The sequence below is a fragment of the Anomaloglossus baeobatrachus genome, chromosome 5 (genome assembly GCF_048569485.1).
Source record: "Anomaloglossus baeobatrachus isolate aAnoBae1 chromosome 5, aAnoBae1.hap1, whole genome shotgun sequence".
NCBI classification, from domain to species: Eukaryota; Metazoa; Chordata; class Amphibia; order Anura; family Aromobatidae; genus Anomaloglossus; species Anomaloglossus baeobatrachus.
The window spans coordinates 182266794-182282161 of record NC_134357.1 but is presented as its reverse complement, the minus strand read 5'-3'; the positions used below and the strand labels follow the sequence as shown (position 1 = coordinate 182282161).

At 46.4% G+C, this 15368-nt stretch overlaps 1 protein-coding gene across 2 annotated transcripts in view; it reads left to right on the top strand.

Moving 5' to 3' along the window:
- The window catches only part of LOC142309845 (DPY30 domain-containing protein 1-like), a 67598-nt gene that overhangs the window by 47233 nt on the left and 4997 nt on the right, over nt 1–15368 (top strand). The window contains exon 5 of one of the 2 annotated variants that reach the window (XR_012754012.1): nt 13082–13176. Coding sequence is in view for 1 of the 2 variants with exons in the window: in XM_075347303.1 (XP_075203418.1) it covers nt 13082–13117 (36 nt within the window). In the remaining variant the exon portion in view is untranslated. Of the gene's footprint in view, nt 1–13081; nt 13179–15368 lie in introns of those variants that run through there. The other variant, XM_075347303.1, reaches the window with a different exon arrangement.

Below are 15368 nucleotides of genomic sequence, written 5' to 3'. Positions count from 1 at the left end.
ATGGCAGGCGTCTGAGACACCCCCCCATGATTAATCTGTAATGAAAGTAAATAAACACAAACAACAAAAAATCCTTTATTTGAAATAAAAGACAAAAAAACCCCTCTTTCACCACTTTATTAATCCCCAAATACCCCTCTAGGTCCGACGTATTCCACACGAGGTCCCACGATGCTTTCAGCTCTGCTACATCGGAAGCTGACAGTGAGCGGCCAGAGACCATGACCGCTCTCTGTGAGCTCCACGGAGCAACTGAAGTGAATCGCTCTGTGGGTGATGACTTCTCTCAGGTACTGCCGGTATGTGTGCGGCGAAGATGGGGGCTGTAGTGCCTGTGTGTGTGCAGTGATGATGGGTGCGGTAGTGCCAGTGTGTGTGCAGTGATGATGGGTGCGGTAGTGCCAGTGTGTGTGCTCGGTGATGATAGGTGCGGTAGTGCCGATGTGTGTGCGGTGATGATGGGTGCGGTAGTGCCGGTGTGTGCAGTGATGATGGGTGTGGTAATGTGTGTCTCTGTGTGTGTAGTGATGATGGGTGCGGTAGTGCCGGTGTGTGTGAGCGGTGATGATGGGGGCGATAGTGCCGGTGTGTGCGCGGTGATGATGGGGGCGGTAGTGTAGGGGTGTGCGCGGTGATGATGGGGGTGGTAGTGCCGGGGTGTGCGCGGTGATGATGGGGGTGGTAGTGCCGGGCTGTGCGCGGTGATGATGGGGGCGGTAGTGCCGGGGTGTGTGCGGTGATGATGGGGGCGGTAGTGCCGGGGTGTGTGTGGTGATGATGGGGGCGGTAGTGCCGGGGTATGTGCGATGATGATGGGGGGGCTCTCTCTCTGCTAAAGAAAACTAAAAGAACGAAACACGTTATTTCACAGGAATCCGTTGCCTTTATTATCACACTATTTACAACTCATCAGTCACATGCGTCACACAACGCATTGTGACGGATGCCGCACAATGCAAGTGTGAAAGTATCCTAAGTGATTAGTGCGCACTTTTAACAATTCAGCAGTCTTGCGATCAGGCAGTGGGTTCAACGATTTTCACAGTTGATATTGTGGGAACCCGGCTGTGACTTCCAGCCACTGGAAATGGTGAGAGGAACCAATTTCTGACAGTTAGTATATTACACATTGTTAGGAATTGGCATGCTACAGTGCTTGTGTGGCATCCCTGCGGCTTCAGGCTCCACAGGGTACTGCACCCCTATAAGGGTGTAGTACTCATCCTGGGTCCAAGGAAGGTCGAGGCCGGTTTACACTTACACAAACATACAGTTAGTGGGTTGCCCTCCCCAGTGGGGACTGGGGCAGGGTCGGCTCACAGTAGGGGGGCACTACAGCGGTGGGTTTACAGGACACCACCGCACACTGGGCTCCACAGATCCACTGGATTGGGGACTCAAGGTCAGGGAGAAGCAGCCACCAGGGGGAGTTAGGAGTACAGTGGGAAGAGCAGATTGACCTAGCGAGAGTAGTGAACCAGCCAGTGGCAGCGACTGGGGGCAACAGCTCAGAGTGGACGTGCCACCAGCAGCTCTGTGAGCCAAGGCGTTCAACACAGTCACTGGGGAGAAGCGGGGCAGATACTTCCACAGGACTGGCGCTGTCGGGATACAGAATCCTAGGCCAGGTATACTTCCCATTCTCTACCAACTCTGCAAGAGTCATGGGGAACGGCTACGAAAAGTCACCGGACTCGTCCCACGAGTCTGCAGCAAATAGCACATAGGATCCTGGGGTTGAGGACCGGCCCCACTTTACTGACACCGGGACCCTCAAGTGCTTCATGCCATGGGGGTCCAATACTTAGCGCATAAAAGGAGGAGAGAGCTTACAGGCTGACACACACACCGGACTTGACCTTTTACGGATACGGGATCAGCTGGAGCCCATCGTGGCAGAGAACGACACCTCAGGCAGCATCTGAAAGACTTGTGAGTAAAAACACCTGGAACCGCAGCCCCTATCTCTGCCTCTCCTTACTGGTGCCGGCGCCCAGCGCTGTGGCACTACCTGGGGCTACCACTACAACTCCCACCATCCTCCTCGGGGTAATCCCGCTGCAACTGTGGGGAGCAACATTATCCCACCTGCACCTGATATCTGCCCCGGTGAGAGACCCTGCAGCGGCGGCCTCCATCCCTGGCCGCATACCACAGGTTGCGTCACAATCCTAATAGACTTTCCTAACCTCCCAACTACTACCTGCCACCCTACTATCCTCCTTCCTGTTGGCCTCGGGGCAACAGAACCGGGCCAGGCCACCCCGTGACAATGCATAGGATCTGCACCCCCGGCCCAGCAACAAGTAGGTTAAAACACCTGTCCCGTGGGGCACTACACTTGTATAAATGTTAAAGGGAACCTGACAACTGATACTTGCTTCCCAAACCATGGGCAGCATCTGTGAACAGAACAGACTATGCTTTGATCTAAACGATTCCATTGTAGCTCTGGCAGTATTTTTAAGGTCTTTGTCCTGCTGGAAGGTGACCCTATGCCCTAGTCTCAAGTCTTTTGCAGACTTTAACAGTTTCTACTTTGGTCTCATCTGACCAGAGCACCATCTTCCACATTTCATTTAGGGGACACAGCTAGCATGTGGAAGAAGGTGCTCTGGTCAGTCAGATGAGAACATAGTAGAATCTGAGACTGCAAAAGACTTGAGACTGGAGCATTTCTTCACTTGTAACAGGACAACGACCCTAAACATACTGCCAGAACTACAATAGAATGATTAAGATCGAAATCATATTCATGTGTTTGAGTGGCCCAGTCAAAGTCCAGGTCTAAATCCCATTGAGAATATGTAGCAAGACTTGAAAATTGCTGTGCATAGCTGGTAGACACATACAACAAAATACTTGGAGCAGTAATTGCAGCAAAAGGTGGTCCTAAAAAGTATTGACTCTGGGGGAGCTAAATACAAATGCACATTACAATTTTCAGCTTTATATATTTAAAATGGATAGAAAACCATGTATCCTTACATTTATATGTCAGAAATACTTCCTACTTATTGTTGATATGACATAAAATCCCCATAAAATATATTTAGGTTTGTGGGCGTAATGTGATAAAATGTGGAAATGTTCATAGAGTATGAATACTTTTTTAAGGCACTGTAACCACCACACTCTCAACCTTATGAGCAATAAACACCACACTGTTCGCCATCGTTAGCTATAACCGCCACACTGTCTGCTATAACTAGCTATAACTGCTATAGTCACACTGTCCACCCTTATTAACTAATACCACAGCATTGTCCCCATCTTTAGTGTCCTCAACACGTTGCTTCCTTTCCATTCTGGGCTCCATCTTCACACTGTAACTTCACACAGTATCACCCCCATACTTCACAGTCTCAAAACTGTGCTCACTCCTCTCTGCCCTGTATACTGTCTCCTCCAGATTGTGCCCTAACACTGTCTTCCCACACTATATTTCTCTATATACTCTATTATATACTGTCCCTTCACACTGTATCCCACAAACACTGTCAGATATCTATGTTGTGTGCTTTTTTCATCGTTTACCCCCATGCTATCACCTAACATTATTCCCTCCCACCCCCCAATAAATCTCCCGCCCATTGGAGAACTTACCTTAGTACCATCTTCTACTCTGCAGTGCTGCAGCGATGACAGCGACGTAATCAAGTTAACTCATTGCCTTGACCTCAGACGTTCCAGCAGTCAGGCACCCCTGTTGATCACCCGAAACCCATTCTCCGCATGACCACCCCTCCTCCCAAATTAAACCCTGGTGATAGATACACTAATATATATATTGATGTAATTGTTGCAAAATTTTGACATGGATTATGACTAAGGAGAGGTTCAGGAATCACCATACTGTAGCTGATTAGGCCCTGGTAGAAAAAGAATTGAGAAGCCTCTGAGTAAAATGTAATCCTGTCATTCCTGCAGGCAGAAGACAGAGCTTTCAGAAAGGTGTGAGTCCTGGAGGTACGGCCTTAATCCATCAGACATCTGTAGTATGTCCTATGCATAGGGCATCTATTTCTTCAATTGAATTTTCTCATGCCCAGGTGTCTGCTGTACAGTTAATTCAAGAAGGCCCAGAAATAGGTATTTAGTTGAATCACTGAAATTCATTGTCCATACAATGTCTTCTGGTGAAGGTGCATGTGACCAGACCAGTCTATTGGCCTCATGTGAGGTGTATAATGCAACAGTATACCACCTGACTGAAGCACAATGGACTTCTTGTGTAGGGTGTAGTAATTAATAAGGTTTTTGAGAGAAAGCCACAGACAATGCATGAATCGAGAGTTCATCTTAGAAGCATTTATGAAAATTGATGCAGACTGTAATTTTTGTGATACTGTGTGTGACCGTGTACTGGACAGGTACAAGGAAGTTTGCGACCTTGATGGAAGATATTTTGATCACTTACAAGATTATACAGTTAAAGTACTACTCTAGCATTTTTTTATTTCAGCACTGCCACTACCAGAAAACGGAGCAGCTCCAGAACTGAGCATTTCCGGCCTCCTGCTACTGCTGGCACCAAGAACAACTGATCGGCGGGGACGTTGGCCTCTGGCCGATCAGAAATTGATAACTTATCCTAAGGATAGGCCATCATTGTTAAATTAGTGGCCAATCTCTTTAACCTCATAACGACGGCCGTACGACTTAAAGCGGCGGCAAAACAGGGTACTTATTCTGTTCCGCCGCTTTAAAGCGGCGGCCCGAAAAAACCCTGTAGCGCCCCCCAGCGACCGAAAATCTCGGGGGTTTCAGCTACCGGGGGTAGCTGAGACCCCCCAGATTATGAATCGGGGTGTTTTTTCTGGACCCTGTTAATGCGATCGCCGGTATACACCGTATACCGGCGACAACATTAAAAAAAAATAAATGGCCGGTAAAATTGATTTATTTCTCATCTGACGTGATCAAACATGTCAGATGAGAAATAAATATGAGCCCTTAGTGCCCCCAAAGCCCCCGGTACCGGAGAAATCTATCCAACACCCCCCCCCCTCCGGAAAATCCAAGATGGCGCCGACGCGCGCTGAAAACTCCTGCCGCCGCCGACTCTGCATTCATTTCCTTCCGATCTGAAATGATCAAACATTTCAGATCGGAGGGAAATGTCCTCCCCCTGACCCCTCCTCCGGTCCACCGGAGATCTCTGGTCCCCGGAGCCCCCTCCGGTTCTCCAGAGCCGCCCCCCCTCCCCCCTCCGGAGCGTGGAAGATGTCGGCGCACAGCCGCATTCATCCTGCTCTTTCTGCCGCATGTGACACGTCACATGCGGCAGAAAGTTGTCCCCAGGTCCCGCCATCACCCCCCGTCACCCCCCCCAGCCCCCGGTTTTACGTTACCTGGCTGCTGGTGCTCCGTCCCCGCGATCACGCCGCCTCCTTCTTGAAAGCTGGCGGCGCATGCGCAGACAGCGGCTGTCAGCTGGATCCCTGCAAGCAGGGACGCTGACGTCGCTGCTGCACAGGCTGCTCCACTGTGGACCGGGGGAGAGTGAGTGCAGTAATCTGCAGCCACACTCCTCACATGGAGAGACTGCTGTTCTAGAAAATGGGGGGTACGTTCTGTGAGCGTGCCCCTCATATTCTAGAATGAGGTTACTGCAGGTCACTCTGCCCTAGGTTGGACCGGGGCAGTGTGAGTGCAGTATTCTCAGATTACTGCACCCACACTGCTCATGGAGAGCTTGCTCTTCCAGAAAATGGGGGATACGTTCCCTGAACGTGCCCCCCATATTCTAGAAGGTCCAGAGTCGCCGAGGGACCTCCAAAATGGATTACAGTGACCGAAATTTATTTATTTTCAATAAATTGGTAAAAGAGGAATGTTTCGGGGAGTTTTTTTTCAAATAAATTTTTTTTTTGTCTTTATTTTTTTCTATTACTGACTGGGTTAGTGATGTCGGGTATCTGTTTAGATGCCGTAACATCACTAACCCCAGGGCTTGATGCCAGGTGACATTACAGCTGGTATCAACCCCATATATTACCCCGTCTGCCACCGCACCAGGGCGCGGGATGAGCTGGAGCGAAGCGCCAGGATTGGCGCATCTAATGGATGCGCCACTTCTGGGGCGGCTGCGGCCTGCTATTTTTAGGCTGGGAAGAGTCCAATAACCATGGCTCTTCCCACCCTGAGAATACCAGACCCCAGCTGTCCGCTTCACCTTGGCTGGTGATCTAATTTGGGGGGGACCCCACGTTTTTTTTTTTTTTTAAAAAACGCCTGGGGAGCCCTCCAAATTGATCACCAGCCAAGGTGAAGCTCTCAGCTGTGGTTTGCAGGCTACAGCTGTCTGCTTTACCCTAGCTGGCTATCAAAAATAGGGGGGACCCCACGTCGTTTATTTTAATTATTATTTTTTTGGGGGGCTAAATACAAGGCTAGGCACCCTTCAGTGCCACATGAAAGGCACTAAAGGGCGCCAGCTTAGAATATGCAGGAGAATGGGACGTTATATTTGTTTGACATCTATCCATTCATCCATTGTAGCATTTTAGGCTGTGTGCCCACAATCGGGGTTTGCAGCGTTTTGGGCGCAGAGTGTTTTTCCTGCCTCCATAGCGCTGCGTTGTGCAGTAGAAGCACAGTGGAAGGATTTTTAGAAATCCCATGCCCAATGTGCTTCTTTTCTCCGCAGCATACACTGACGTGTGGCGCAGCTTCCCGAGCCTCCGCATGTCAATTTATGCTGCGGAGATGAGTGTTCTCTGCAGGTAGCATAGAGCTCCACAGCGGCCTGAACCCAAATCCTGGGCATGGGCAGCTGCGTTCTCCCGTGGACAACACTCACATCTCTGCAGGAAGGCTGACACTGTGTACTAGACGCCGTGTCGCTGGATCATGGCCACATAGCCTAAAAGTGAGACATTTGTTGCTACAGCAACATTTTTGTGAAGTACCTGTGGATTCAAAATGCTTACTATACTCCTGAATAAAATCCAGTTTCCAAAATGGGGTCACTTGTGGGGGGGTTTCTGCTGTATAGGGACCCAAGGGGCCCTGCAAATGTGGCATGGTGCCCGCAATTTATTTCAACTTTTCCAGAATTCAAATGGTGCTCCTTCCATTCCAAGCCCTCCCATTTATCCAAACAGAGGTTTTTGGCCACATGTGGGGTATCCCTGTGCTCATAAGACATTGGATAATAACCTGTGGGGTCCACGGTTTGTTGTTGTCTCTTGAAAAAGTAAGAAATTTGATGCTGAAGCAACATTTTTGTGAAAAAAATGAAAATTTTCAATATGGCAACCTAAGCTTATCAAATTCTGTGAAGTACTCTTGGATTCAAACTGCTCAATATACACCTAAATAAAAGCCTTGAGGTGTCTTGTTTCCAAAATGGGGTCATTTGTGGGGGACCTCCACTGTTTAGGCACCTCAGGGGCTCTCCAAATGCAACATGGCGTCCGCTATTGATTCCAGCCAATTTTGCAGTCAAATGGCACTCCTTCCCTTCTGAGCCCTGCCATGCACCCAAACAGTTGATTTCCACCACATATAAGGTATCGCCAAACTCAGGAGAAATTGCACAATAAATTTTATGCTGAATTTTTTCCTTTTACACTTGTAAAAAAAAAAGCTACCTGGTTGAAATAACAATTTTGTGGTAAAAATGTATTTTTTTATTTTCACAGCTCAACATTCTAAACTTCTGTGAAGTACCTGAGGGTTCAGGGTACTCGCCAAACATCTAGATAAATTCCTTCTGGGGTCTATTTTCCAAAATGGGGCCACATGTTGGGGAGCTTCACTGTATAGGCACCTCAGGGGCTCTCCAAATGCAACATGGCGTCCGCTATTGATTCCAGCCATTTTGCAGTCAAATGGCACTCCTTCCCTTCCGAGCCCTGCCATGCGCCCAAACAGTTGATTTCCACCACATATAAGGTATCGCCAAACTCAGGAGAAATTGCATAATAAATGTTATGCTGAATTTTTTCCTTTTACTCTTGTAAAAAAAAAAGCTACCTGGTTGAAATAACAATTTTGTGGTAATTTTTTTTTTTTTTTTCATGGCTCAACGTTATAAAATTCTGTGAAGCACCTGGGGGTTCAGGGTACTCACCAAAGTTCTAGATAAATTCCTTGAGGGGCCTAGTTTCCAAAATAGGGTCACTTGTGCGGGGTTTCTGCTGTTTAGGTACCTTAGGGGACCTCCAAATGCGACATGGTGCCCGCAATCTTTTTCAGCCAAATTTCCTTTCCAAAATTCAAATATTGTTCCTTCCGTTCCAAGCCCTCCCATTTGTCCAAACAAAGGTTTCAGACCACATGTGAGGTATCACCGCGCTCATAAAATAGTGGGTAACAAACCTTGAGGTCAAATTTTTGGTATTACCTCTTAACAAAGTGAAAAAATGAATGCTAAAGCAACATTTTTGAGAAATTTATTAAAATTTTCAATATGACAACGTAACGATAACAAAATCTGTGAAGTACCTGTGGATCCAAAATGCTCACTATACCCCTAGATAGAAGCCTTGAGGGGTCTAGTTTCCAAAATGGCATTACTTGTGAGGGGTTTCTTCTGTTTAGGTACCTTAGCGGACCTGTAAATGCAACATGGTGCCCGCAATCTATTTCAGCCAAATTTGCTTTCCAATATTCAAATATTGCTCCTTCTGTTCCGAGACCTCCCATTTGTCCAAACAGAGGTTTCTGACCACATGTGGGGTATTGGCGCGTTCATAAGAAAGTGGGTAACAAGTTTTTGGGTCCATTTTGTTGTGTTATTTCTTCTAAAAGTGAATAAATTTGGGTTAGAGCAACATTTTTAGGTAAAATTTAATTTTTGCTTTTTTTTCATTCCACATTGCTTTTGTTCATGTGAAGCACCTGAAGGGTTAATAAACTTCTTGAATGTGGTTTTGAGTACTTTGGGGGGTGCAGTTTTTAGAATTGTGTCACTTTTGGGTATTTTCTGTCATCTAGGCCCCTCAAAGTCACTTCAAATGTGATGTGGTCCCTAAAAAAATGGTTTTGTAAATTTTGATGTAAAAATGAGAAATCGCTGATAAACTTTGAACTCTTCTAACTTCCTAACAAAAAAAAATTTTGTTTCCAAAATTGTGCTGATGTAAAGTAGACATGTGGGAAATGTTATTTATTAACTATTTTGTGTCACAGAAATCTCTGGTTTAACGGTATAAAAATTCAAAAGTTGAAAATTGCTAAATTTTCAAAATTTTTGCCAAAATTCAATTTTTTTCATAAATAAACGCAAAAAATATTGTCCTAAATTTGGTACTAACATGAAGTCCAATATGTGACTAAAAAACAATCTCAGAATCACCGGGATCCGTTGAAGCGTTCCAGAGTTATAACCTCATGAAGTGACACTGGTCAGAATTGCAAAATTTGGTCTGGTCATTAAGGTGAAAATTAGCTCCGTCACTAAGGGGTTAAATGTAAAACCCCTGACCACTGTCTTATACTCACATGTCTCCATCTTCATCTTTTTTCCAGCAGCACTCCAGTCACTCTCCTGTATTTTGTGACCTGCTGGCTGCTCCATTGTTCCATGGGGCGTGCCGGAGGTCACAAATCTATTCGTCTATGAGAGTCTTGTTCTGGCTTTCATAGAATTGCATTGAGCGTTTGTGATGTAACTTCTTACTTCTGGACAGAAGATGGCGCCACAGGACCAGAAGGGCGCTGATAAAGAATGAAGCTGCTGGATGGTGAATTTATGAGATAGGGCAGGGGACTTATATTTAAAGCGCCACACCAGCGCTGAAAAAAAAAATGCTGAAGTGGTGCTTCAAACAAATGTAATTGTAATAAACAATGTAAAAAATACTTATAAACTTCTTTTGTTGTGTGTATGATTACCCATATAATCTGTTGTGAGAAATTCCATTGCATTAGCTGTATGACTACTTTTGGCCACCCTGTACGCACCAAAACCAAGATGGGTATCCTCACAAACTTCTATATTTCAGTATATATTTCAAATCATGAAAAATATTAGACATATTCAAGTTAAGGATAAAAGGAATTAAAATGACCAAAAACAATATCAAATTAGGAAGCGACCCGGACTTGTAAAGGAGAGCCTACATTGTCCAGCAGATGGCAGCAGCTTCTAAATCACCCTACAAAATGGGAAAGATATATGGGAACAATGGTCAAAATATTTTATCTGTATACATTTTGTAGCACCTGTGAAAATATTGCCTGAACTTTTTCTTCATATAATTGCTGTATACTTCAGATACAAATCCAATTGTGAAACTAACATAACTTCACTCTATTTTTCATTTATTGGAGTATTATTACAGACTTTGCTAACCACGGGTGGCGCTTGCGCACATTGACCTTTAGGCCCGTTTCACACGTCAGTGAAAAACACTGACGTTTTTCATTGGCGTGTAAAACATGCACATGTCCCTACGTGTGCCGTGAATCACGGCACACGTGGGTTGTCTAAGTGCAATCAGGGCTCCGTTCTCCGTGGCCCGTGATTGCACTTAGAGATTAACTCACCTGTGCGCGCTCCCGCTCTCCATGGTGCTGATTGCTCCCGCGGTGCAGCATCCGGCCGGCGCTGACCCCCGCAGCAGCTGCTTCCGGGTCGGCTGTGTCATGCATCATGAATATGCGCGACAGTAATGAGCCGGCTTTGAAGCAGCAAGCTGCACGGGCTGCAGAGGACATCGCTGGAGCCGGGTGAGTAAAAATGATTTTTATTTTAAAAGCATGTTTTTTTCTGGCACGTGTTTCACGGACCACACCACTGCGTGGTCCGTGGGACATCAGTGATGCCAGAAAAAAATGGACATGTCTCCGTGCGGCAATCACGGACACACAGGTACGCCGCACGGAGACACGTGCAGTGAAAAATCACTGACGTGTGAGCAGACCCATTCATTATAATGGGTCTGCGTATGTCAGTGATTCTGGTACGTTTAAAAAAAAGCACAAACGTACCAGAATCACTGACGTGTGAAACAGGCCTTAGGTTGGCTTCAGTAAAATGGCTCAAGTTGAAAGGTTGGCTCATCATTGAGCTGAGATCTAAATCTGCACAGGCGCCAATACCAGCGTCATTTTACTGAAGGCCGCTGGGAGATCAATGTACACAAGCACCTCCCGTGGTTCGGATGGTACCGCTGTAAAGTTTTAAACATTAAGAATATATGAACACCAGAGAAGCAAAAAATGATCACTTTTGACCTAATGAAAATAGCTCTTTAAAGGGAACCTGTCCACTTATTCACTCTGCTCAAACTGTGGGCAACATGAATCAAACCCTAGTTGTACAACTGCATGCAGGTATGTTTTTCTCTGAAATGCTTTGGTGTTTCAAAGAAAGTACAGTAAGGGTATGTTTGCACGCTGCGCTCTGGCTTGACAACTAAACAGCACGCTTTTGACAAATGTAAACACTGCGTTTGACAAATAGAACACAGTCAATACACATGCATTTTGACCGCATTTTCCTTGCATTTTCGTTGCGATTGAGAATTCAATGGGTGGAAAATGTTCACAAAACGCAATGAAGAAGTGACATGCTGCTTTTTTTTTAGGCAAAGATTTTGACAAATATTTGTCAAACAAAACACTGCCTAAAAAAAAAACGTGCGGATGCAAATTTTGACTTCTCATAGACTTTGCTGGGGCAGTAAAATGCATGCATTTTGTCATTGACATGGTGCAGTTTAAAACGCAACTAAAACACAAAAAACTCAGCGTGCGGACAGAGCCTAAGAAGATCCAGCCGGGGACTATAGAGAGAGACACAAGACTAATATGGAGCTATCCGTATTTATTTCTCCTGGTGGTTAACAGGGACGTCACTATCGGAGGGTCCTGTAAATCCCCTGGATCGGTATTGGCTCTTCTGATTATATTATTTTTTCTGAAATTTAGGCGTGTTTCAGAGAAAAAGATATCTGGCTGCCATCATACAGCCAGGCTCTGGTTCATGCTGTCTGTGATTTGGGCATTATTAATTAGGCTACTTTCACATTTGTGTTGTTTTGCATCCGTCACAATCAATAGTGTGACTGATGCAACGGATGCGTTGCAGATAGTGGCACAACTGTTGTGCTGATGAAACTGATGCTGCAAAAGAGTGATTCGTTGGTTTGTTGTTTTTGTTTTTTTTACTGTTTTACCGGCTATTGTGAACGTTTAGCTAATCACCCGGCGGCCGGGCGATTAGCTGATCACTCACAAAAGCTGGCCGCCGGGCAATCAGCTAATCGTTTGGCCAATGAGAGAGAGAGAGAAAAATTGATTTCAGTGATTAAACATAAGAGCTGAGTATGCGCAGTGAAAATAAAAGGATTCCACTGCTCTAAAAACGCTACATGCTACGTTCCTGACGTCCGACGGTCAGTTATTCCACGACTGATCCGTCAGGCGGCGGATGCAACGCAAGGCCATCAGTCGCAATCCGTCGTTCATACAAATCTATGGGGAAAAAATGGAATCCTGCTAAATATTTTGCAGGATACCATATTTCTTCAAGGCGACGGATTGCAACTGATGCCAAACAACGCAAGTGTTAGCTGGCGGTCTCCCTTTAAGAAGACATTCTTCCAAAGCAGCAGTGTGAGGCAAAATGACATTGGACCTCGTATGTCATATACCTACTTTTAGTGAAGTGAGTTATATGTACATAATATATTTAAGTTGTAACTGTCATTTCACAAAAACTTGAAGCTGAATATTTGTATCCGCCTCTGTCTATATGGGCCAAACCACTGAGCTCAGGGATTGGCTGCAGCGGTAATGTGATTTGTAAATGTGACGTTACCACTGCAGTCAAAACACAGAGATTGCATTAGTGCTTAAGAGCCAGCACTGGACCCGATGAGTATGAACACAATCTGATTTGTTATTTACATTACATGAAATGTTTACTGTCCACTTTTCTGACAGTGGAAAACCCCTTTAAAAAGAGTCAAAGTGGTGACTTGTCACGATCCATATAGCCTCAATATATTCAAATCAGGTGGACATTGGTCACTGAGGAGACTCTAATAGACATATAAGCTGTTCCTACTTAATATGGTTATTTAATGACACCTCAGATATGTACTGTTTCCTTTCTCTGCAGGTGAAAAAAACAGAGGCAAAGAAGAAATGTATGTAATTTAATCAGCTGTAGGTGTAACCAATGACTGGCAGTCAGCAGGTCCTGAATATAACATGGTACGACAGCTGCACTAAACAGTTAATCTCTCATCCACTTAGTTGTGTTTGTGAGTTTCTGTCTCGTTGTCCTGATGCCCACTCCCATACCAACTCATCCAGACCCCAGCACAACCACAGCTTTCCATTATCGCATTCCCAACCTGACTTTTGTCAATCCCTGGTTTTCTATGTATATTCTATGTACACCACTGGCAAAAATTATGGACTCACCTGGCTCTGAGGATTTCATTCAGTTGTTTACTTTTGTTTAAAAAAAGCAGATCACAGACATGGCACAAAACTAAAGTCAATTCAAATGTAAACTTTCTGGCTTTAAGAAACACTAAAACAAATCCTGAAAACATAATGTGCTAGCCAGTAACGGTTACTTTTCAAGACCAAACGGGGAAAAATTATGGAATCACTTAATTATGAGGAAACAATTACGGAATCACCCTGTAAATTTTCATTCCCAAAACTAACACCTGCATCAAATAAGATGTGCGCGTTAGTCTGCATCTAAACAGGAGTGATCATGTGCCGCCCCCGTGTTAGCAGCCTGCCGCTGCTCGGGTCCGGCCCTTCCGGTGGGTGGCTCGAGGGTCTCCGGACAGTCCGAATGAATAGGGTTGGGGGGTGGTGGATGTAGTACGTATATGTACGGGTTGGGCCGTACTAGGTTCGTGACACCACCCATGGTATGTGGTGAGTTTGGACACCACCGCTGCAATTACGGGGCACCCCGGGGGAGATGTTGTGCAGCAACCAAGGTGATGGTGGTCGGTGCCCGCAGCCGGTCTGCGTTCTGGTCCCCCACCCGGCTGGTGGTCTCTGTCTTTCTCCTGCACTTTTGTGTAATGCTGGATTGCCTGTGCTTGCAACTTCAGGAGTCCGCTCCCGGCTGGATGTGGCCTAAGGAGCCCTTGCCCGCAGGCGCTGGCCCATGGGATCCCTGATCCATGGCGGTGGCCTTTTATCCCCCTCGGTGGGCTGTTGCCTTCTATCGGAACTTTGGTTGGGACAGGACCTCTAGTCCTGGCCTCAATCAGTTAATTAGCTGATTCCAGTCGCTTCTGGTCCCAGCTTCAGGGTCCGAGTACCCTCTTGTGTGCTCTGGTTTCTGAGTCTGTTCCCCGGGTCGGTACCGGCGGGCCACTACCCTGTCCCGGTCCACCTCGGTTCCACCGAGCCGTCTTCCCGGCTCCTGCAGACTGAGACCGCCATCTGCCTCCTAGCCAAAGGCACCAGGGCTCCTACTCTGGTACCTGTCAGTTTACTTCAGGCCTGACACACAGGCCTGACCTCCACTCCTGAACTCTGAAACTGCACTGTCATGTAGACTCACTGTTTTCCCGCCCTGGGCTGTCTAGACTCCTCGGTGGGTGTCTTCCAACCGCCTGGTTCTGCCCCCTGGTGTGTCCCTCTAGCCCTGGGGGGTGACTAGGGTTTTAAGGTTGGCTGATGTCACCTGTGAGGTAAAGGTGTAGTGCAGGGGACTATTTGACTACCTGGCTCGACCAGGGCGTCACATTCCCCCTTGGTTAAACAAAGACCGTCCGTGGGCTGTCCGACCACCACTGGTTTATTTTGTTTAACTGAAAAAGATAAAAAGGAGATAAAACATTTACAAGTATAATAACATATTTAAATTTCATGGAGATTTTGGTTTCTTCCCTTAACGGGAGGCATTTCACTTAAACGTTGCATAACATTTTTATTTACCGGGACGGGACCATGTCCTTTTCACCTTAACCCACCCAAACAAACCTAGCCCTGGTGCCACCGCTAAGCACTGGTGCGCACCTCTTTTCCCCAGTCCAGGAAACGGGTTCGGGTCCGGGTGGTGCCCACACATGCCAGGTAATAAGTTCCTTACCCGGCAGTCTCTCTTAGAGGCCCCACGTCCAGGGGACCCCTGACCCAGAGGGTAGTCACCGGTTGCCATGGTGATGGGACCTCGGCCTACTCTGCCGCAGGCCCTTCCTCCCACCAGCCTTTCCGTAGACTGCGGCATGGTGAAAAGAGTGGTCTGGGGCTATTTACAAGACCCAATAGTTTTTGGGTTGGCCTGCAAGTTCTCAGCCATGTTATTTTTTTTTATAAAGGTATTGAAACGGGAACATCAACAGGGTCCCAATGGGGACTTGCAGAAAAGGTAGCCGGGAACCACTACCTGAATTTCTTATAAACGTGGGCATGCACATCCGCTC